The sequence below is a fragment of the Rhinoderma darwinii genome, chromosome 3 (genome assembly GCF_050947455.1).
Source record: "Rhinoderma darwinii isolate aRhiDar2 chromosome 3, aRhiDar2.hap1, whole genome shotgun sequence".
NCBI classification, from domain to species: Eukaryota; Metazoa; Chordata; class Amphibia; order Anura; family Rhinodermatidae; genus Rhinoderma; species Rhinoderma darwinii.
This window is the reverse complement of record NC_134689.1, coordinates 168,157,690-168,179,193: the sequence shown is the minus strand read 5'-3', so window position 1 is coordinate 168,179,193 and position 21,504 is coordinate 168,157,690. Positions and strand designations below refer to the sequence as shown.

Genomic DNA, 21,504 nt, shown 5'->3' with positions numbered 1-21,504 from the left:
TGCGGTGTTCACCGTGCGGGAAAAATAACATTATAGTTTTATAGTTTGGGTCATATGAACGCGGTGATACCAAATATGTGTACTTTTAACGTGTTCATTTTTTTCCTATAATAAAAGACTTATTATAGGGAAAAAAAGCATTTTTTGTGGATGTAACTTATAACTTATTTTTAAACTCTTATAAAAACATTTTTATTATCTTTTTTCCTTTTTTTACTTGTCCCACTATTGGACACTGAGACTTGCAGCTCTGATCGCTGCTGTAACACATTACACTACCTACGTAGTGTAATGCATTCCAACTGTCATTGTGGCGTGACAGTCACTCTGACAGGAAGCCTCGGAGGACCAGCCTCGTAGGCTTCTGTACATGGCAGCCCGGACGCCATGGTCTGGCGTCCAGTCGCCATGGGTACCATCGCCAGCCCCCGTGATTTCACGTGGGGGCTGCTGATCACCGCTAAACTCCTTAAATGCGGCGATAACAATCGACCGCCGCATCGAAGGGGTTAACTGCCGAAATCAGCGGCTATGAGCTGCTGATCGGCAACGGAGAATGCAGGGCAGACACCCTGCACAGTTAACCGCCGTTGCGGTGTAGCGCCTCGCGGCGGTTAACTGTCAAATTACAGACGTAACTGCACGATGAGGTGCGCATAGTTACTGCTCATCTTGACGTGTAGTTACGTCAAGGTGCGGGAAGGGGTTAACCTCTTTGGCCACTTTTGACCTTCCTGACATAGCCTCATTTTTCAAATCTGACGTGTTTCACTTTATGTGGTAATAACTTCGGAATGCTTTTACTTATCCAAGCGAGTCTGACTTTTTTTTCTCGTGAAACATTGGACTTTATGTTACTGGCAAAATTTGCTTGATGCATTCAGTATTTAATTGTGAAAAAAACCAAAATTTTGTGAAAAATTGCAAAAATGTGAATTTTTTTTAAAATTTCTATGTATCTGCTTATGAGGCAGGCAGTTATACCACACAAAATAGTTGCCAATTAAAATCCCCATATGTCTACTTTAGATTGACATTGTTTTTTAACATCCTTTTATTTTTCTAGGACGTTCCAACGCTTAGAACTTTAGCTGCAATTTCTCACGTTTTCAAGAAAATTTCAGTTGTGAAGTGGCTTTGAGGGCCTTATATATTAGAAACCCCCAATAAATCACCCCATCTTAAAAACTGCGCCCTCAAAGTATTTAAAACAGCATTTAGAAAGTTTCTTAACCATTTAGACTTTTCACAGGAATTAAAGCAAAGTAGAGGTGAAATTGACAAATGTCATTTTTTTTTTTTTGCAGAAATTCATTTTATTATCCATTTTTTTTGTAACAGAAGGTTTTACAAGAGAAACGCAACTCAATATTAATTGCCCAGGTTTTTAGAAATATCCCACATGTGGCCCTAGTTTGCTACTGGACTGAAGCACCGGCCTCAGAAGCAAAGGAGCACCTAGTGGATTTTGTGGCCTCCTTTTCATGAGAATATATTTTAGGCATGTCAGATTTGAAGGGCTCTTGTGATGCCAAAACAGTGGACACCCCCCCACAAGTGACCCCATTTTGGAAACTACACCCCTTGAGGAAATTATCTAGGGGTATAGTGAGCATTTTGACCGCACAGGTTTTTTGCAGAAATTATTGGAAGTAGGCCGTGAAAATAAAAATCTAAATTTTTTCCAATAAAACGTAGGTTTAGCTATTTTTTTTAAATTCCCATAAGAACTAAAGGAGAAAAATCACCACAACATTTGAAAAGCAATTTCTCCCGAGTAAAACAATACCCCACATGTGCTCATAAACGGCTGTTTGGAAACACGGCAGGGCTCAGAAGAGAAAGAGCGCTATTTGGCTTTAGGAGCTCAAATTTAGCAGGAATGGTTTGCGGAGGCCATGTCGCATTTGCAAAGCCCCAAAACCGTGGAAACGCCCAAAAACTGACTCCATTTAGGAAACTACACCCCTTGAGGAATTCATCTTGGGGTGTAGTGAGCATTTTGACCCCACAGGTGTTTCATAGATTTTATTAGGATTGGGCAGTGAAAATAAAAAAAATCCTTTTTCTTCAATAAGACGTAGCTTTAGCTCAAAATTTTTCATTTTCTCAACAAATAAAGGAAAAAAGGAACCCCAACATATGTAAAGCAAATCCTCTAGAGTATGTAAATATCCCATGTGAGGTCATAAACTGCTCTTTAGGCACACAGTAGGGCTCAGAAGGGAAGGAGCCCCATTTGGCTTTTGGAGTGCAGATTTTGCTGGATTTTGCAAAGCCCCTGTGGGACCAAAACAGTAGAAACCCCCCAGAAGTGACCCCATTTTGGAAACTATACCTCTCAAGGTATTCACCTAGGGATGTAGTGAGCATGTTAACACCACGGGTGCTTTGAAGAAATTAGTGTGCACTCGATGTTGCAGAGTGAAAATATTATTTTTTTGCATAGATATGCCAATATGTGGTGCCCAGCATGTGCCACCATAATAAGACAGCTCTCTAATTATTATGCTGTGTTTCCCGGTTTTAGAAACACCCTACATGTGACCCTAATCTTTTGCCTGGACTATCGACAGGGCTCAGGAGTGAGAGCGTACCATGCGAAGTCAGTTGCCTAATTTGGCGACTTACACAGAATTGGTTCACAATTGCAGAGGCTCTGATGTGAAATAATAAAAGAAACCCCTGATAAGTGACTCCATTTTGGTAACTACACCCCTCAAGGAATTTATTAAGGGGTGTAGAGAGCATTTTCACCCCACAGGTCTTTTCCAGGAATGATCGCGCTGCAGATGGTGCAAAGTAAAAATAAAAATTTTTCCCTATATATGCCATTTTAGAGGCAAATATGTCGTGCCCAGCTTATGCCACTGGAGACACACATCCCAAAAATTGTTAAAAGGTTTCTCCCGGGTATGGCGATGCCATATATGTGGAAGTAAACCTCTGTTTGGGCACACTGTAGGGCTCAGTAGGGAGGCAGCGCCATTTTGCTTCTGGAGCGTGGATTTTGCTTGGTAGAAGATTTTTTGGAGTTTTACTGGTATTTCAGTTTATAATGTGGGGGTACATGCAAGTGGGAAGAGTACATCAGGGGCATAGTCAGGTGGTATAATAATGGGGAAAAATAATCCATAGATGTGTGTTATGCTGTGAAGCAATCCTTTCTGCACAGGCCAGTGTCGCACTGATAAATGTCCTTTCTTATCCCCCTTTTGGTCCACACGCTGCACCTTTGCAGTTTGTGGAATTTTACTGGGAAAGTGTTTTCCTGGTATAATACGGGCACCCTCGCTTCCAGCAGATATGTTTGGGTCCTACCCTTCCTTGTTCCCTAATTTTAGGGCCTTGATAAATCGCCTATTGAAACAGAAGAAATGTTCCCCTCGTACCTGAACAACTGCATATTCTTTCTTTCCTGATTTATTGGAGCCTTAAAGAGAACCTTTCACCTCCCCAAACATGTGCAGCTGAGTGCAGAATGTTATAGGAAAGGCTTCACAAACATTGTCTCACGGAAAATTATTTTTCTAACTCCCTCCGTTATTACACACCGGTGCCGTTATATTTGGTGCCCGATATGTATATAAGCCCCTGAACTGTCAATAGGGCGTTTCTAACTAAATAAAAGGCAAGGGGGTGTGATGTCTTCGCTCTGACACTGTCCAACCAGCTGCGGACAGTGTCAGGGTGGCTTGCGCTGTGTTCTCTCCCACGAGAACACGCAGAATTGGTTGTTGTGCTGCAGATAGCGTGGACGCGCACCGCCGCTCGCGCGCACATCGGCGGATGTAAGTAGATCTCTATGTTGTCTCCTTCTCGTCTCTGCTTCTTCTCCTCGTCTCTTCTCATTCCGTGGTGACGTCGATGTGCGAGCGAACAGTCGTGTGAGCATGCGTAAGGGCGCGTCCGGGCGCACCCACACTATCTGCTGCACAGCCACCAAATCTGTGTGTGTTCCCGCGGGAGGGAACACAGTGCAAGCCGCCCAGATGATGTCCGCAGCTGATTGGACAGTGTCAGAGAGAATACATCAAGCCCCCTGGCCTTTTAGTTAGTTAGAATCGCCCCATTGACATATTGGGCGCCAAATATAACGGCACCGATATGTAAATAACGTGGGACCGTGTTTGTGAAGCCTTTCCTATAAAATGCTGCACGTTTGGGGAGGTGAAAGGTTCTCTTTAACGAATTTTATTTTTTCATAGACGTAGTGGTATGAGGGCTTTAGTTATTATTGTAACCATTTTGGGGTACATGCGACTTTTTGATCACTTTTTAGCCTATTTTTTGGGAGGCAAGGTGACCAAAAACCAGCAATTCTGACAACGTTTTTTTTGCGTTATAAGTTACGTTAACTTTATTCTGTGAGCAAGTACGATTCCGGCGATACCAAACTTATAGCACTTTTTTATATTTAACAACTTTTTTGCACAATAACTTTTGTTAAAAGAATGTATGTTTTCTGTCGCCATGTTGCGAGAGCCATAACTTTTTAATTTTTTCGTTGACGGAGCTGTATGGGGGCTTGTTTTTTTGCAAGGCGAGCAATAGTTTTTATAGGTACCATTTTTGGATACATGCAACTTTTTATTCCAATATTTGTGGGGCAAAGTGACCAAAAAAATGAAATTCTGGCATTGTTTATGAAGTTTTTTTTTACGCCGTTCACCACATGGAATAAATAACATTTTTATAGTTCTGGCCTTTACGGATGCGGCGATACCAACTATGTATGGTTTATTTATTTTTTTCCAATAATAAAGGACTTGATAAGGGAAAAAGGGCAATTGTGTTTTATATTATTACTTGAAACTTTTATTATATTTTTTACAACTTTTTTTTTTTTTCACTTTTTTTACACTTTTCTTTAGTCCCACTAGGGGACTTGAAGGTCCAACTGTCAGATTATTTTTCTAACACATTGCACTACCTATGTAGTGCAATATATTACATCTGTCAGTCATTTACAGACAGCAGGCCGATTAGGCTTCGCCTCCAGGCGGGGCCTAATCGGCTTCAGTAATGGCAGAGGAGGAGGCCATTGTTAGGCCTCCTGTTGTCACAGCAGCAGCCGGCAGGTTTGCTATAGCATGGCAGGGCTGCCGATCTGCTACCAACCTAAATACGGCCGTTACAGGTGGATGTCCACTGCTGATGACGCCGGCTCAGCTCCTGATCCGGCACCATCTTGCCGGTGGCTACGGAAGCCTTTTAGGCCCCGCCTCCGGTCGGGGGCCTGAATGTCTTCTGCACTAGGCATACCGGGAGGCCAGTGTTAGGCATCCGGTTGCCTCTGCAGCCACCGGCACCCCGGCAATTTCATTGCCGGGGTGCCGATGAGCTGCAAACACCTTAAATGCAGTAATCGCTTTTGACCGCTTAAGGGGTTAATGGCGGGGATTGGCGCAAACTTCGGTCCTCGCCATTACCCCAGGGTGTCACCTATAACATGCAGCCGACACCCGGGGATGGTGGCACCGACTCAGCTTCTGAGCCGTTGTCCACCATTTGTCTTATAGATACAGCAAAATGTGGGAAGCACTAACTTTCCATGACGTGTCCATACGACAAATGTCGGGAAGGGGTTAATAGCAAACAAAAACCATGTGAAAATGCACGTGATAAATATAGTATACATAAAATATTTAATATAAAGGAGTATGCACTTACAGTTGACCTTAGATGTGGAGGTTTATCTATTGCCTTTATAATGCGCCTTTTATCGAGTTCATTACATTCATCTGAAGAATGTTGATCTGCATTTGCAGCTTTTTCGTTAAGTTCCTAGACAAACATAAAAAAAGAATATAAATATGTAGCCTACATTTATTGGTGGATTTTTAAGGGATACAAAAGCAATATCTTTGAAACTACTGCCATGTCCTAACAATTCTTATTATCTCCTAACTTATGTCCTTGTCATTTTAGTTTAGAAAAATCTCTTTAGCAAGTCTCCTTCATTTCCACACACTAACCGTATGTCAAGCAATGTAACTTTTACAGGTTTCAAAATACAGTAACTTCACCAATAGTAGAAAATACAGTAACTTCACCCACAGTAGAAAAAATGGTATCTTCACCCACAGTACAGAATACAGTAACTTCACCCACAGTACAGAATACAGTAACTTCACCCACAGTACAGAGTACAGTAACTTCACCCACAGTACAGAATACAGTATCTTCACCCACAGTACAGAGTACAGTAACTTCACCCACAGTACAGAATACAGTAACTTCACCCACAGTACAGAATACAGTAACTTCACCCACAGTACAAAATACAGTAACTTCACCCACAGTACAAAATACAGTAACTTCACCCACAGTACAAAATACAGTAACTTCACCCACAGTACACTGGTAGTGCTTATTTCACATGCATTATATCATTTATAGAAAGCGACAGCCCGCCAAGTTGTAGCATGTCACTGTACATACCTCAATTTTGGCCAGTTCTGATGCTGCCTGCTTATTTCCAGGTTCGAGTATTAAAACCATCTCAAAATCTACAAGAAAAATAAAATAAAAGAAACAAAAGAACATGAACACTGGAGTTAACTTTGGAACCATTTTTTTGATCTTTGCACCTCATGTCTTTTTAAAAAAAAAAAATTTTAAGATATAACTTTGTTGACCATACTATTTTACCATGCTTCATCTTTACTGCGATTTAGGATTGCATGTACTGTGGTCCCCCAACCACCACCACATTATTCGTTTTAAATTGTGTGCATTTGTAGGTCTTGATGGCCAATGTGTTTTTATGCTGTTTCAAATAAAGAATTGATATTTTTGATTTGTATATTAATATGTCTACATATATGTTTATAGGTATTGTATTTTTATTTATATTACAGGGAAAACGGAAAAATAAAATGTGAAAAACAAAAAGCATAATACCAACATTGGTTGTCACGATTTTTTATTTTTTTTGCTCACTTTATTGTACTGTTTTCCTTTTCTTATTTATCTTTTCTCTCTTTTTTTAAAGTATTGAGGGATTTCTTTCCTTTTTACTTTACGCTTTATGCCTAAAGATTAGCTTAGATATGCCTGATATCTAGGCTAACACCAGGATGTAGTAACACGTGCCCTAACAATATTCAGTGTGATCAGGCAGCCGATCTTGATCTCTCTAGGACTATGGATGTCTTGTTGGAAACCATGGTAATTCTGTTTCTTTCATTAAACATACTGAGGTCCCTACTGACTATAACCCTTGAGTCGAGTGCCCTTTGTTTCCCAGGGTTGTCTCTGTCCATATATATATATATATATATATATATATATATATATATATATATATATATAATTTTACTGTACTCTGGTAGGTTTTATGAGATTTTCAAGTGTTTCTTTGATCCTCACGTAATGCAGTCATTTGGTCAAAATCATTTTGTTATCAGTGAAGGGTGATCGGGAATGTGGCGATTTTATAATATCTGTAACTATTACTGAATAACCACATATTCTAATGGGTATTAAACACTGCGGGCAAACAATTCCACCTTCTTTTGCTTCCCCCAGTTTTCCAAGCATTACTTTTGCAGTCCCTCGTCTGGCAAAAGCTTTTCCATAAGAAGTATCTAAAGCTATTGCTTGTGTGCAATCTTCTTCTGCTTCCATGTATCTGAAAGAAACAAAATCAAATAAATTCATTCTGCACATTCTGAATGTCTATATTTAGAGTCCAGTCTTCTATTGAAATACTTAAGGTTCATAAATGAAATAACAATATTCTCTTTTATACTTATTTTTAGCACGAGATGAAAAGACTATTGATTCACAACCATTAACCTTCTTCTGACCTTTTTCTAGTACATTCACATTCTTATATGTCACTCTGTTTGCACAAAGGCCTCTAAAGGAATTACATAAAGATGGCTCAGCGACAGGTGAACACGGTCTAGTTAATAGAAGAAAGTGACCTTGACTTTACAAAACAAATAAGAGGGCATCAAACGTCCACACTTAAAACAACACGTACATTCAGGATTATTCTCACAAAAGCATCGATAGAATACATTACAACTAATTTTGAAAGCCCTAGGATATCTTATTCATAATAAGGCCTCATGCCCACTTCAGTTTTTTTTGTCAGGGTGCTATCCATTTTTTTTAACTGATAGCACCCTGACACATTCATTTCAATGGGGCCATGCACACTTACGTTGTTTTAACTGAACCGTGCTGCCGTTCCGTCAAAAATAGGACAGGTCCTACTCCTGTGCGTTTTTGACAGAACAGTCTCGGCCTTTTCATTTGATTTGGTCCGTGAAACAACGGACTGCACACAGAAGCCACCTGTGTGAGGTTCGTGTTTAAATTGAGTTAAATTCTAACATTTTGACTGCCTTGGACTTTAGGAGCTCATACAGCTGTTGGCTACTAAGGGACCTGGACACCAGCACTTCTCCCCTCCTTACAATAGCCTGCGCTACATTTGGAAAGATAGAATTCAATCAAAGTGTATACAAAATTCAGTTGGAAAAGGATCCTTACTTTTGAATTTTCAGGTAGGCCATGGCTCGATTTGCCGGTAACAGTGCGTTTGTACTATCCGCGGCAATTCCATGTGTGTAGGACTCAATGGCAAGTTCATACTTTCCTTCTTTAAAGTAAGCATTTCCCTGTAACAATTAAAATACATTTTTGCGTAACTTTCTGATAGGGCAGATAAGTCTGGATAGTGTAAGAGAAAACAAATGCCTACGATTGACTACACAACAAAGGCGTATTTTGGCCAGAATATTTAGCAACAAAAGCACTGCAAAATAAATGCACATTCAAGCGCCAGGTAGGTCTCTCCAGTACTGGGTAAGACTCCCCCACCTTTTCTATTCATTATTTTTCAGGTGCTGGAAGCACTCCTTAGAGATATCGGTCTATGTTAACATTGTAGCATACATTTATAATGCAGGTCTCTCATTGAAGTACATCCCAAATGTGCTTTTCTGGATTGAGATCAGGTGAGTGTGATTTAAATATAAACTCACGCTCATGGTGGTGAAGTTAGATTGAGAGGATGAGTGCTTTGTGACACTGAATGTTATGCTGCCGGACATAGCCATGAAGATTGGTGGTCTCTGAATATAAAAGGCATACACATGGTCAGCAAAAACAGTAACCCATTCTATGATGGTGGAATAGTGCAGGGAATGTCTCTAAGTACCATCATCAGCCTAAACCACTGGCACAGGGCATGACAGGAGTGGGGTTTGCTGTGGTCTTCGGCTGCTCTGGCCACTTTGATGTACAATATTTAGACATATTCCTGTGTGAACCGCTGCTATAATGTATAATTATTTGTATTGGTTATGATGAGCTTGAAGCACAATGTTTACCCACACAAATCATCCTTACTGGATGCTTAGTATTCTGAACCATTCTATGTAAAAGCTAAAGTCCAGTTGTTGCTTTTTTGTTAAACACCTGGACCGATGTCTGATGACCATGTCTGAATGATTTTATTCATTATGATTGAATGATTAGATTTTTGCATTAACGAGCGAATATACACAAGTGTACCTAATAATGTACACAGCGTAGTTTATGAAGAGAACCGGTCACTATGTCACAACTATTAAAATTAGGACATCAATATATACCCTAAAAAAAATATATACTAGTGGGTACAAATGGTACCACCGCAAAGTGCCGAAAGGGCCAGTGCGCAATTGATCCCTATCATTCAGTTAGCGGCTCTGAAAAGGACCACGTGACACGGTATATGACTCTGAGAGGGATCATGTGATACACCATGTGACTGCACAGGATCAGACAGTGCTTCCCTTGCATGCCCAACTTGGTGCTTTGGGGGGCTGTTTAGTAGATGCAATTACATTTTGAAAAGTTTAAGGTGAAATGAAAACCTACCAGGTCTTTCTGTACAATGGCTTTTTGTTTCATCTGTTGAGCTTCTATGTGTTTCTTTTCTTCTTCACATATTTCTGAACTTTTCTCCTTAATGTTTTCACTAATGTCTTCTTTCTGCTGTAATGTACTAGAGGATGACTGCATTTCCTAAAAACATACACATTAATAGTTGATTAATCTTCATTGAACACAGAACATAACATAGATGTTATTATTGGAGTCACACGTTTACTTGAGTGAATGTTCTATAAAGGTGGACTGTCTACACTACTGCAGAATTCTTTACACATTTTAGAGGAGAGGAGAGCTCTCCTGACAAGTCTGTTTTAGTAAACACTTGTATTCTCCAAAATATAACAATTCGGAAACATATTTGCTTGCTCTGTGTTGGCCCGTTACTCTGTTATTCCTCCTACAAATTTATGAATAAATTGACAACTAGGTGTTACCAGTAGGGATGTGTCCTCTGTCCAACCAGTTCTGACAGTGTCGAAATGTGTAGAGACATGACCTTTTGACAAGGGGAATGGTAACTCCCAGTTGTCAATTTATTCATACATTTCCAGGGGGAATAACAGAGAACAAAGAAAAAATGCCCCAGCATTGTAATTTCATGGGGAGCACTAAGTATAAACTGAAACAGACATGTCAAGAGAGGTGACAAATCCTCTGCAAAGTACTTTGAATGTGTTGGTGAGGTTGTGAAGGTCAGTTGTACTCATTTAAGAAGGGCATTACAGGCTATGACTCTGTGTGAAATCCCATTCATTGCAATTGCTGCGTGTGCACACTCTGTGTACAATCATAAGTAGCAGGTAATACCAAAATATGCACAGCAGGATTGTGTAGTGTTATATGAAACAAAAAATAAATACATGGCAAATGAAGTATAATGTGGATAAATGTACGGTTCTGCACTTGGGCCGAGGAAACAGATTTTACAATTATACATTAAATGCCAAAACACTGGGTAAAACGACTACTGAAAAAGATTTGGGGATATTGGTGGACAGTACATTTTACCTTTACAAATTAGTGCCAGGCAGCTGCTGTCAAGGCAAATAAAATCATGGGATGCATCAAAAGAGGCGCATAGATGCTCATAACAAGAATATAGTTTTGCCTCTATATAAATCACTAGTAAGACCACATAAGGAATATTGTGTACAATTTTTGGCACCTGTGCATGAGGAGGACATGGTTGAAGTAGAACGGGTGCAAAGAAGGACGACCAAGGTAATTAAGGGAATGGGCGGATTGCAGTACTAAGAAAGGTTATCAAACTTGGGGCTATTCAGTATTCAAAAAAAGACAGCTTAGGGGCGATCTAATTCCAATGTACAAATATATAATTGGACAGTACAGAGAACTTTCTAATGATCTTTTTCTAACTAGGCCTGTAACCATGACAAGGGCCCATGCTCTTCGTATAGAGGAGAAAAGGTTTCACCGTCATCACAGATGGGGATTCTTTACTGTGAGACTATGGAACTCTCTGCCAGAAGATGTTGTGATGGTTGATTCTTTAAACAAGTTCAAGGGCCTTGATGCCTTTCTTGAAAAATGTAATATTATAAGTTATGGGTACTAGATTCTGGAGATGGGACGTTGATTCAGGGATTTATTGTGATGCCATATTTGGAGACAGGGAGGAATTTTTACCCTAATGAGGCAATTGGCATCAACCTCATGGGGGTTTTGCCTTTCTCTGGATTACCACGGTATGATTATAGGTTGAACTTGATGGACCGGTGTCTTTTTTCAATCTTATAAATTATGAAACTACATTAAAAAGCAAATTAACTGATTTAATTAAAAGAAAAAATTACCAGGGCTATTTTCTTTAGCTCATTGGTGGCTTCAAAATTGTTTGGATCCATTTCCAAAACCTTTTCATAATCTATGCAAAAAACAAAACAATAACATGAATAAAATAAATACATTACATAAATAGTATTTTTAATTGCAACCCCCTTAGAAGGATTCAAGAAAGCCAATTATATTAGTTCACTTAATACTGGATATCTTCCCAGGGTATGCCCTCTTCATGCGCCACAACGTACTATTCCGTTGTGGTGGGGGAGATAATGTTCGTAGCGGGCTCAGCCCACTCCGTACGCAGTGGGTGTCAGCTGTGTTTTACAGGTGACACCCAGGAATAACTGCCAGGAACAGCGATCACGCTGTTCTAGACTGTTTAATCTCTTAGATGCTGCGATTAAGCACGATCGCAGCATCTAACACATTACAAACAGGGAGACGCCCCCCTCTGACAGCTCATCACCCCCCCCCCCCTGCGCAAAGAGATCGGGGGGCGCCAATGGTTGTCATGGCAGCCCAGGGGCCTAATAAAGGCCCCCAGGGCTACCTTTCTTCATCTCCTGTTAAGCCGTGTCTCTGGCACGGCTAAACAGGAGCCTGTAAAAATGGCTATATACTGCAATACATTAGTGGGGCGCCAATACATTAGTATTGCAGTGTATTGTACCAGCGATCTAACAATCTCTGGTTCAAGTGCCCTAGAGGGTCTAATAAAAGGTGCAAAACAAAAGTTTAATAAAGTTTTCAGTAGTGTAAAAAAAACTTAAAAAATTAAAAGTTTAAAAAAAACAACCTTTTCCCATTTTTTCCTCTGAAGTAATGTAAAAAATAAAAATAAAAAACGACAAAACTGGGATCATTGCGTCCGTAAAAGTCCGAACTATTACAATATAGCAATATTTAATGTGCACGATGAACGCCATAAAAGTAAAAAAATATATAAAACACCAGAATTGCTGTTTTTTTGGTAATTTCATGTCACAAAAAAATTTAATAAAAAGGGTTCAAAAAGTCTCATGTAGCCCAAAATAGCACCAATAGAAACTAAAGCTCGTCTGATTACCGCTTAATCGATGGAAAAATAAAAAAAGTTATGCCTCTCAGAATGTGGCGACAAAACACAAATTTTATTTTTAACAGTTTCTTCCTTGTAAAAGTAGTATAACATAAAACAATATAAGTTTGGTATCACCGTAATCATATTGACTGGTAGAATAAAGTAAACATGCTGTTTTTACCGTATGGTAAAAGCCGTAAAAACAAAACCCCTCAAAAAATTGAGGAATCTATTTTTTTCCTATTCCACCCCACAAAGAATTTTTTTTAGTTTCCCCATTCATTATATGGCACAACAAATGCTACCGTTAAAAACTACAACTCGTCCCCAAAAAACAAAACCCTCATATGGCTATAATGACAGAAAAAAAAACAAAAAAACAAGTTATAGCTTTTTAAAGGTAGGGAGGAAAAAATGAAAACGGAAATCCAAAAAAATGGCTGGGTCCTGAAGGGGTTAAAATTTTACTAAGGGAGGAAGTATATTTAACAGTTTGACAGAAGATTGGAACTCAAAAACTTATATGTACTGGTAATCATTTAATTTTTGTACAAAATGTGAGATAATAAAAAACAGCCTCGTAGACAACCTTCCTTTGCTCCTTGGAAATTCTTCAATGCCAGACGACAGGCTCCCCTCCGAGCATAGGCTTTCCAGTAATTGCGGTTTATAGCAATAGCCAGATCACAGTCTGATTCAGCCACAGCATACCTAAAAAAAATAAAAAATATGGAAAGAAAATGCTATCAGCTTTAAGGGAACATACAAATAGAAAAAACACACTTGTTCTTTAAAAAAAAAAAAATCAGGACAAAACACTTACTTTTTTAGCCTGAAGAAAGCAGATGCTCGATTTGTAGGCAATACCGCGTTGTATGGATCAGCATTCATGCCTCTTGTGTAGAACTGCACAGCTTCATCATAATTCCCAGCTTTAAAATAATTATTTCCCTGAAGTAAACATTGACAATTTGCATAATTATTGAACTTATTTTCAGTTTTGTCTGAATTAGTTACTTTCCATAGATACCAAGTCATCATCACGCCTGCCCCAATGTAGCCGAGAGCGGACTCCATTAAAACGCTGATTTTTGGAATGAAAATAGATTGCTATGGAATTAAACAGCCCTGTTTCAATTAACCACAAGAGCTCTAAGACCACGTTTACACGATCAGGATTCGATCAGGATTTAGGCATGGATTCTGAGCTTAAATCCTGACAGAATCCGCTAGCATTCAGCCGGCAATGCATTTGAAAGGAGTATTTTATACCCCATTCACACACATTTAAGTAGATCGGTGTGGAATAATGATCGCACTGCGAAGTTTAAAATCTGCAGCTTGTGGAAATCCACAGATTAACTCCATTGTATTAGACCCACTGGCCAATCCGTGGCAAAAATGTGTGAACTTAGTCTTAGACATTTCTTTTGTTCTATGAAATTGGTGATACAGCCTCTGGCACTGGCGCTTTTTGAGTCGCAGCCAACCCAAAGGGAACTCCATAAAAATTCAACGATGCTCATCTGCATTACCACGTGCATCTAATTATCTCATGGTTGGTTTTGTTTATCATAGTTTGCTAATGTTTCCATCCTTGTATTATTACAAGTAATAGCTTCCTGCAGTTCCTTGTGAGTTTGAGCCTATAAACAGCAAGCGAACCAAACAACCAGAGCTGCAGTGTAAAGTATGGGCAAGGGTCTGATCAGCACTAAACGAGAGCCAATCAATGAGACAGCTCGTTGATCTGCGATCGTTTGCTCCTATCACACGAAGCAATGATTACTACGTTACTACGATTGCTCATCCCTATACATTTTCATCATGTCGGCAGCATATCTCCCTGATTACACAGGGAGATGTGTTGCCGACAACCGTGATTTTTAATGCTGCATAAAAGGGCAGATCAGCTGATGAACGAGTGTTTGGTTGTTCATCAGCTGATCGTTGCGCTTATTACACAGGGCAATGATTGGGAACAAGCGTTTATATGAACGCTCGTTTGCCCGATCCTTGGCTTGTGTGATAGGGCCTTAAGCATTTGAATTCCTAAAAAATGTGTGTGGATTTAATTATTTAATAAACAAATTAGACAAACTGTTGTCTCTGGTCATAGCCTGCCCTAAGGCTATGTTCACACGGAGTATTTTGGGGGAGGAATATCTGCCTCAAAGCTCCAAACGGAATTTTGAGGCAGATATTCCTCCCCCAAAATACTCCGTGTGAATAGCAATGATCGCGCCGTTTTTCGCCCGCGGCCATTGAGCGCCGCGGGCAGAAAACACGCTTTCTCCTGCCTCCCATTGAAGTCAATGGGAGGTCGGAGGCGGAAGCGCCCGAAGATAGGGCATGTCGCTTCTTTTTCCCGCGAGGCAGTTTTACTGCTCGCGGGAAAAAGACGCCGACGCCTCCCATTGAAATCAATGGGAGGCGTTCTCGGGCCGTTTCTGCCGAGTTTTGCGACGCGGTTTCCGCGTCAAAAAACTCGGCAAAAGACCCCGTGTGAACATAGCCTTACAAAGCTTAGCTAAACAACATTTGAGCAGACAAGAAAACAAAATGAGAAAAATAATTAGCAGGTAAGTAGTACCCAAAGTGTAGTAATGTATCAAAGGAACACATAAAAATGCACAATATACTTTTTCTTTTTCTGCCAAAGCCTTTTCTGTATTAATTCTAATGCCATCTTCGTCTCCAGAATCAGACTCAGCAGACATTGATTCATTGGTGTTGTCCTCTTTATCAAGCTCCTGTAAGGCTTTGTCCTAAACCAGAAGATATATTATACAGTTACATTTTAAAACCTAGCATATATGGAAAGACAAATACGGATGTGTCCATTACAAAAACAATACATAAAAGGCTCTTGATTAACCTAAAGTACACAAATAATTCTTTGGCGAACGTTTAAAGGCATTATCCGAGACAATCCCCGCTTAAAATTAAGCCTGCACGGTGGGAAAGGGGGGGGGGGGGGGTTGCTAGAGATGCAGTGTCTGTCCACTCACGGTCGCTGCAGTGGAAATGTAGCATTAAGTGGTCACTATCTCCGTTTATTATTATGGTAGTTTCCGAAACAGCCGAGCCCTCTTGTTTGTCTTCTTCCATAACTCCGGACGGGGTCGAGTGACCCCCGTTTTGGATATAGGTACGAGTACCAGAGCTAAAACCTGCATCTATCAGACATTCATGGCATATCCTATTTAAGTTGGGAAAACACGTTTTGAGGAACTGGGAACAACCTAAAGAGGTCATCCAGGTAGAACATGATTATATATAAAGGGAGTCCAGTAATCCAGATCACTCACTAGACTGATAGCGTATTGAAGTCACAGATTCTAGGGTAACAAATGTTAATGTATATATATTATATTCCTGACCAAATCAGAAAGAAGTGCGTGTAGTATACATTTTCCCAAAAATAAGGCAACTAAGTGAGTATTCATGGGCAAAAATATCAAAAAAACATAAGCCTCAATATGTGCCACAATTAAAAAAAAAAATCAGCATTCAGTACTTGATATAATGTTCTTATAATAGATTTCATTATGCAGAACAAACATAAGGTGCTGTGTATAATACTATGGCTTACACTTACCACATCCAGCTTTTCCCAGTAGTCGTAGTCATGCAATTTTCTCTTCGGGTTTTTGTTCTCTTCGTTTTTCTTCGTTTCGGTGGACACTTTACTCCTGCTCTTTTTCTTTTTTCTGTAGTCTTTGTTTCTAACTGGTGGTAATGTCTACATGAAAAGTATTTACATAATTAATATACATATTACAAACTAAACGTTCAAGATTTATAGCAGTTTTATATTGAATTGGCATTTACAGTCACACAGTTAGTGGGATGAAAATACACAAATCCTTCAGGTTCAACTTCGAGAAAAAAGACAGTTGAAGGGCATAGATTACTTCCTTCCTAACCCTCTATTGCCAATCACAGATCCCAGATGGATATTCTCCACTGTCACTACGTAACCCTGTATATTGGTTTTCTTAAGGTGTCTAACCCTTTCTCACATCTACCCACAATTTCTCCCATTACCAATACCTGTGGGAGCATGTAGAAGAACGTTACAGTTCTGACAGTAAAGTAAAACCTTCTTATTCTAAGATTAAATCACTTTTTTAACCTTGAAAAACAAGTTTTCATTATTCTATAAAGATATCATATTCCCCCTCAACCTTCTTTTCTCTAGTATGCTGGGAGTTGTAGTTTTACAGCTGGAGTACCGCTAGTTGCTGACCCCTGTTCTGGTGTATATACATTTCATTTCAAAAACATTTACCTACACCTTAATTTGGTCCCCAATATCTGTTTTATAGTCTGAGGGCAAAACTAGACTGCATATACAAGATGTGGTTGTACCAGTGCTTTAGAACGTGGTAAAATGACACCTTGTTCTCTAGAAGCCATGCCCCTTCTAAGACAAGAACTTAGTTTACGATCAATATCAGCATTGTGAGAAACTAGACATGGACCGCACAATCCACAGTATATACATTGATCTGAGCCGCTAGGCATAATTTAGAAACATGAACACGAGGTTCTTTGTAAACATTTTGATCAAACTGTATAAGCCCACTTGCCACTTCACGGCGACCTCTTTAAAGTGGGTCCCTACTCTATCGGCTGCAGCACCGCATGGCGGCCCCCGCCACCGCAGCACCGCTCCCGCAGAGGGAGCAACCCAGTGGTCCAAAAGCACCCATGCTAACAGACCGTGCCGAGCCTCCTTGGCTCTGGGCCACGTCCCCCCACAAGTGCAGCTCTACAGCAACAGACACCACTATACAGCACCACAACATGTGAACAGATGGAATGAGCTCACCTTGCCATGCGCCCCCAGTGGCCAACTGAGAGCACAAGCAAGAGCAGGAACACTTATGAGGTCATTCCTGAATTAAAATCAGCTGGGTATTTTTTCAAATGGGTGGAGTGCTGGTGCCAAGTAAAACAAAAGAAATGAGGAAATGTTCCTGCTCTTGCTTGTGCTCTCAGTTGGCCACTGGGGGCTCATGGCAAGGTGAGCTCATTCCATCTGTTCACATGTTGTGGTGCTGTATGGTGGTGTCTGTTGCTGTAGTGCTGCACTTGTGGTGGGACGTGGCCCAGATCCAAGGAGGCTCGGCACGGTCTGTTAGCATGGGTGCTTTTGGACCACTGGGTTGCTCCCTCTGCGGGAGCGGTGCTGCGGTGGCGGGGGCCGCCATGCGGTGCTGCAGCCGATAGAGTAGGGACCCACTTTAAAGAGTTCGCCGTGAAGTGGCAAGTGGGCTTATACAGTTTGATCAAAATGTTTACAAAGAACCTCATGTTCATGTTTCTAAATTATGCCTAGCGGCTCAGATCAACGTATATACTGTGGATTGTGCGGTCCATGTCTAGTTTCTCACAATGCTGATAGTTTACGATCAATATTCACACCATAGGAGACTCATTCAGCGATGATCTGTTCACTGTATATATGGTATGCATATTTATTTAATGGCACTTTTTAACCCTGTAAAAACTTGTGCTTTATCTGCCATATTCTCTCTGGTTATGTTTGCCTAGCAGGACACAGAGGGACGATAAAAGGGTTCCAGGACACAAAGGCTATCAGGGAAGAATGGACAGAAAACAGAATATGTTAAACTCTCCCCTCAGTATCCAAACATCTATGGACAGAGAGAGCATATTGTGGATTTCTTTATCTTACAGCTCCTAATGCTGTGGGGTTAGGAGATCCCAACAACAATGATGTACTGGCACCTGACTTCTGTAGCCAGTCACTGGACTCAGCGGTGACGTTATCATGTACTGCACGTGACAGCAGAGGTCAGTGATTGGCTGCAGCAATCACGGACTGGTTCAGCACCTCATCACTCTAGGAAGATAAAGAAAGACCGGCGGGAACCACTAGAGCATTAGCGCTGGAGTGGCGGGGGGATGTAACAGGTGAGTAATGTTTTTTTTTTATAACATTTCCTGCAGCTAGTTTCATTGCTTGAACTCTCAGACTATTCTTTAGGTCTGGTGGGGGAGTATGGAGCGGGCTCAGAACGTGCGTGTCGGCTGGATCTTACAGCCGACCCTTCAGTGTAGCAAGCAGGATCCCACTCGTTTAACCCCTTAGATGCCGCGGCCAATAGCGACTGCGGCATCTAAGCCGTTAGAATGGGGGGGGCGGCCCCCCCTGACATGCCATCGCCGCCGATGGTTGTCATGGCAGCCTGGGGGCCATCTTTGTACACCTATTAAGAATTTTTCTTTACCGTAATCATATCGACCCGCAGAATAAGGTGAACATGTTTTTACCACATGGTGAACACTGCAAAAATAAAAAATCACTCAATAAATAGAGGATAGGCCATCAATTTTTACTGGCTGGAAAACGACTTTAAAGGGAATCTGTCATGCTGAAATTGCAGTCCAATCTGCAGGCAGTATGTTGTAGAGCAGGAGGAGATAAGATAGATAAATAGTTTTGTAACACAAAATTCTTTATAACTTTGAATTTATTTATTAAAATCTCTGCTCTAAGATTAGGAGTCCAGTGGGTGGTTCTAATCACGGATTGACAGCCTTCCCCCCTATGAGTGTGCATAAAATGAGCTGTCATTTACTGAGTAGGACTGCCCCCTGGACTCCCAAGTTGAGAAAGAGCAGAGGTATAAATAAATTACAAGTTATGTTGAATATTTCAGTACATAAATACACATAAATCTGCTCACCTACTCCAGCTCTACAACATGATGCCCACAGATAGGTCTAGACTTTCGACGTAACAGGTTCCTCTTAAGTTCTTAGTGAACCTTTTTAAAAGCGTTTGTTTCTTATAACACCTGTATAAGGGTAGACATTGGCATTGCAGTTACTCCACCAATATTACGGTCAATGTATGTCGTTTTTTTCTTGAACCATGCCCAGAGCTCGTATGTATGCTCCCACGAGAGGCTGCTTTTTATGTTCACCTGATGAATTATGTTCTCATCTATGGACCATTTTCAATGTGTTGCTCTGTATTAGAGGATGACCCTAACATTTTTCCTGCTGCCAGTGCAAATTTTACAAGCAGGACCCCACTTAACCTGGAAGCACCCTTTGCAGAGGCAGCAGGAACAATTTTGGGGCTCAAATCTCCTCTAAAAAGGGGGCCACTAGCACTGTGTACATTTATTTTGCAATCACTGGAGATTTTTCCCCCCTATGATTCTGGGTTGGCACTAGATATTTGAAAACCGGGTTCAGTTGTAGAAAATGACTTAGGATCTTGTAAAATATGGGTCTGGATTGGGCTTTCTGTACGACACAGATGTGCTGCATGCTTGCATGTATTGTAGATATGCTTACCTCTTCACCTGCCACGGTCTCTTTACTCAGCTTGGCATCCTTCTGTTTTATATCCTTTTCCCAGCTTTCCAGCTCTCTCATAAAGTCCTGCAGCTCCTCTGCATTTTGCTTCATTTGTAACTGTAAATCGAGTGCTTTGTTTGGAGAAGACATGGTCGTGATGTGCCTTGAAAACAAAAAGGGAATGAAAAATCTTTCATAATGTATGTTATACAGATCCATGTCTACCCCAGACCACTACAACTGATTCCGTAACTAACACAGAACAGAATAAAGAGGGCGGCACACATGCGCAGCCACCTCGCCATTCATTCTCCACCTGGATGTCACGGCCAATATAAACAGCTGGCAGTGTTCAACGAAGAGAGCCTGGAGCACGTAAACATTAAGGGGACCTGCGAGCATTGGGGGCATTAAAAAGTTGATTTCTCAGTCATGCAACTTGCATGATGGACTCCACGGGTATAGTCACGCTACATTGCCCACCCTGTGTATATAGAACGCAGCCAGCAGTTTAGAGGACGCTGACAGATAACCTTTGATGAGTATATAAAATTAATGTTATGCTACTAGATTATTTTTTCATCAATTTTATTAATCCATTTTGCAATGTTTGGGTCTCATTGTTTCAGCACAAAACAAATATTGATAAGAAAGAATACAGCAGACCATCAAATACAATCTAGCCATCAGCATGCTGCTCTCACTCAGGGATTGTGTGGGCTTTACGGTTATTAGGGCATATTCACACCATGCCATTTTGGTGCAGTTTTTGAAGCCACAACCTGAAGTGGATTAAAAATAAAAGTCGATTTTTTTTTCTATATACGTACCCGCTCTTTACAATCCACACCTGGTTGTGGCTTCAAAAAAGTGAACAGAAACTGAACTGTGTGAATAAGGCCTTAAATAAGCAGCGAATAAGGAAAACAACACTTTAAGAAACATCAAAGACTAAAGGTGGCCATACACCTTCTATAGAAGTCACCTTACATCTTAACGTGCAATAGATGGAAAGTGGGTCCTCAATCAATCCCTCTGGTGGGCACAAGTTACCCCGACACTGGCCACTATAGTCACAAGGCGAGATGTATAATAGAAAGTGTTCTCCTTTCCTCACACCCCAAGTATCATGAATAACTACCTAGTATAAGAGGACGAGGCCAGGACCTGGGTTTAGAGGCGATTGTATCTTTTGAGGGAATGTTATGTAATATAAAGAATGTAAGCAGAGTGTGAACCATTGGTATGTTCTGTGGAGAATATCTGCACCATGTATAGCTCACACTTCTTTCAGTAGCTTGTGTGATGCAGCCCGAAGTATGTATGTATGTGTATATATATGTATGTATATATATATATATATATATATATATATATATATATATATATATATATATATA

The 21,504-nt window shown here is 40.5% G+C and overlaps 1 protein-coding gene across 3 annotated transcripts in view; it reads right to left on the bottom strand.

The window, feature by feature from the left end:
- Positions 1 to 21,504, bottom strand: part of RPAP3 (RNA polymerase II associated protein 3) — a 41,570-nt gene that overhangs the window by 19,738 nt on the left and 328 nt on the right. For all 3 annotated transcript variants that reach the window (XM_075857017.1, XM_075857015.1, XM_075857016.1), the window contains exons 2-12: positions 20,102 to 20,267; positions 16,362 to 16,505; positions 15,403 to 15,528; positions 13,584 to 13,711; positions 13,350 to 13,471; positions 11,712 to 11,782; positions 9,883 to 10,029; positions 8,509 to 8,636; positions 7,515 to 7,636; positions 6,445 to 6,512; positions 5,674 to 5,787 (exon numbers count right to left, since the gene is read on the bottom strand). In XM_075857017.1, the coding sequence (XP_075713132.1) occupies positions 5,674 to 5,787; positions 6,445 to 6,512; positions 7,515 to 7,636; positions 8,509 to 8,636; positions 9,883 to 10,029; positions 11,712 to 11,782; positions 13,350 to 13,471; positions 13,584 to 13,711; positions 15,403 to 15,528; positions 16,362 to 16,505; positions 20,102 to 20,254 (1,323 nt within the window). In that variant the 5' untranslated portion in view covers positions 20,255 to 20,267. The remainder of the gene's footprint in view (positions 1 to 5,673; positions 5,788 to 6,444; positions 6,513 to 7,514; positions 7,637 to 8,508; positions 8,637 to 9,882; positions 10,030 to 11,711; positions 11,783 to 13,349; positions 13,472 to 13,583; positions 13,712 to 15,402; positions 15,529 to 16,361; positions 16,506 to 20,101; positions 20,268 to 21,504) is intronic.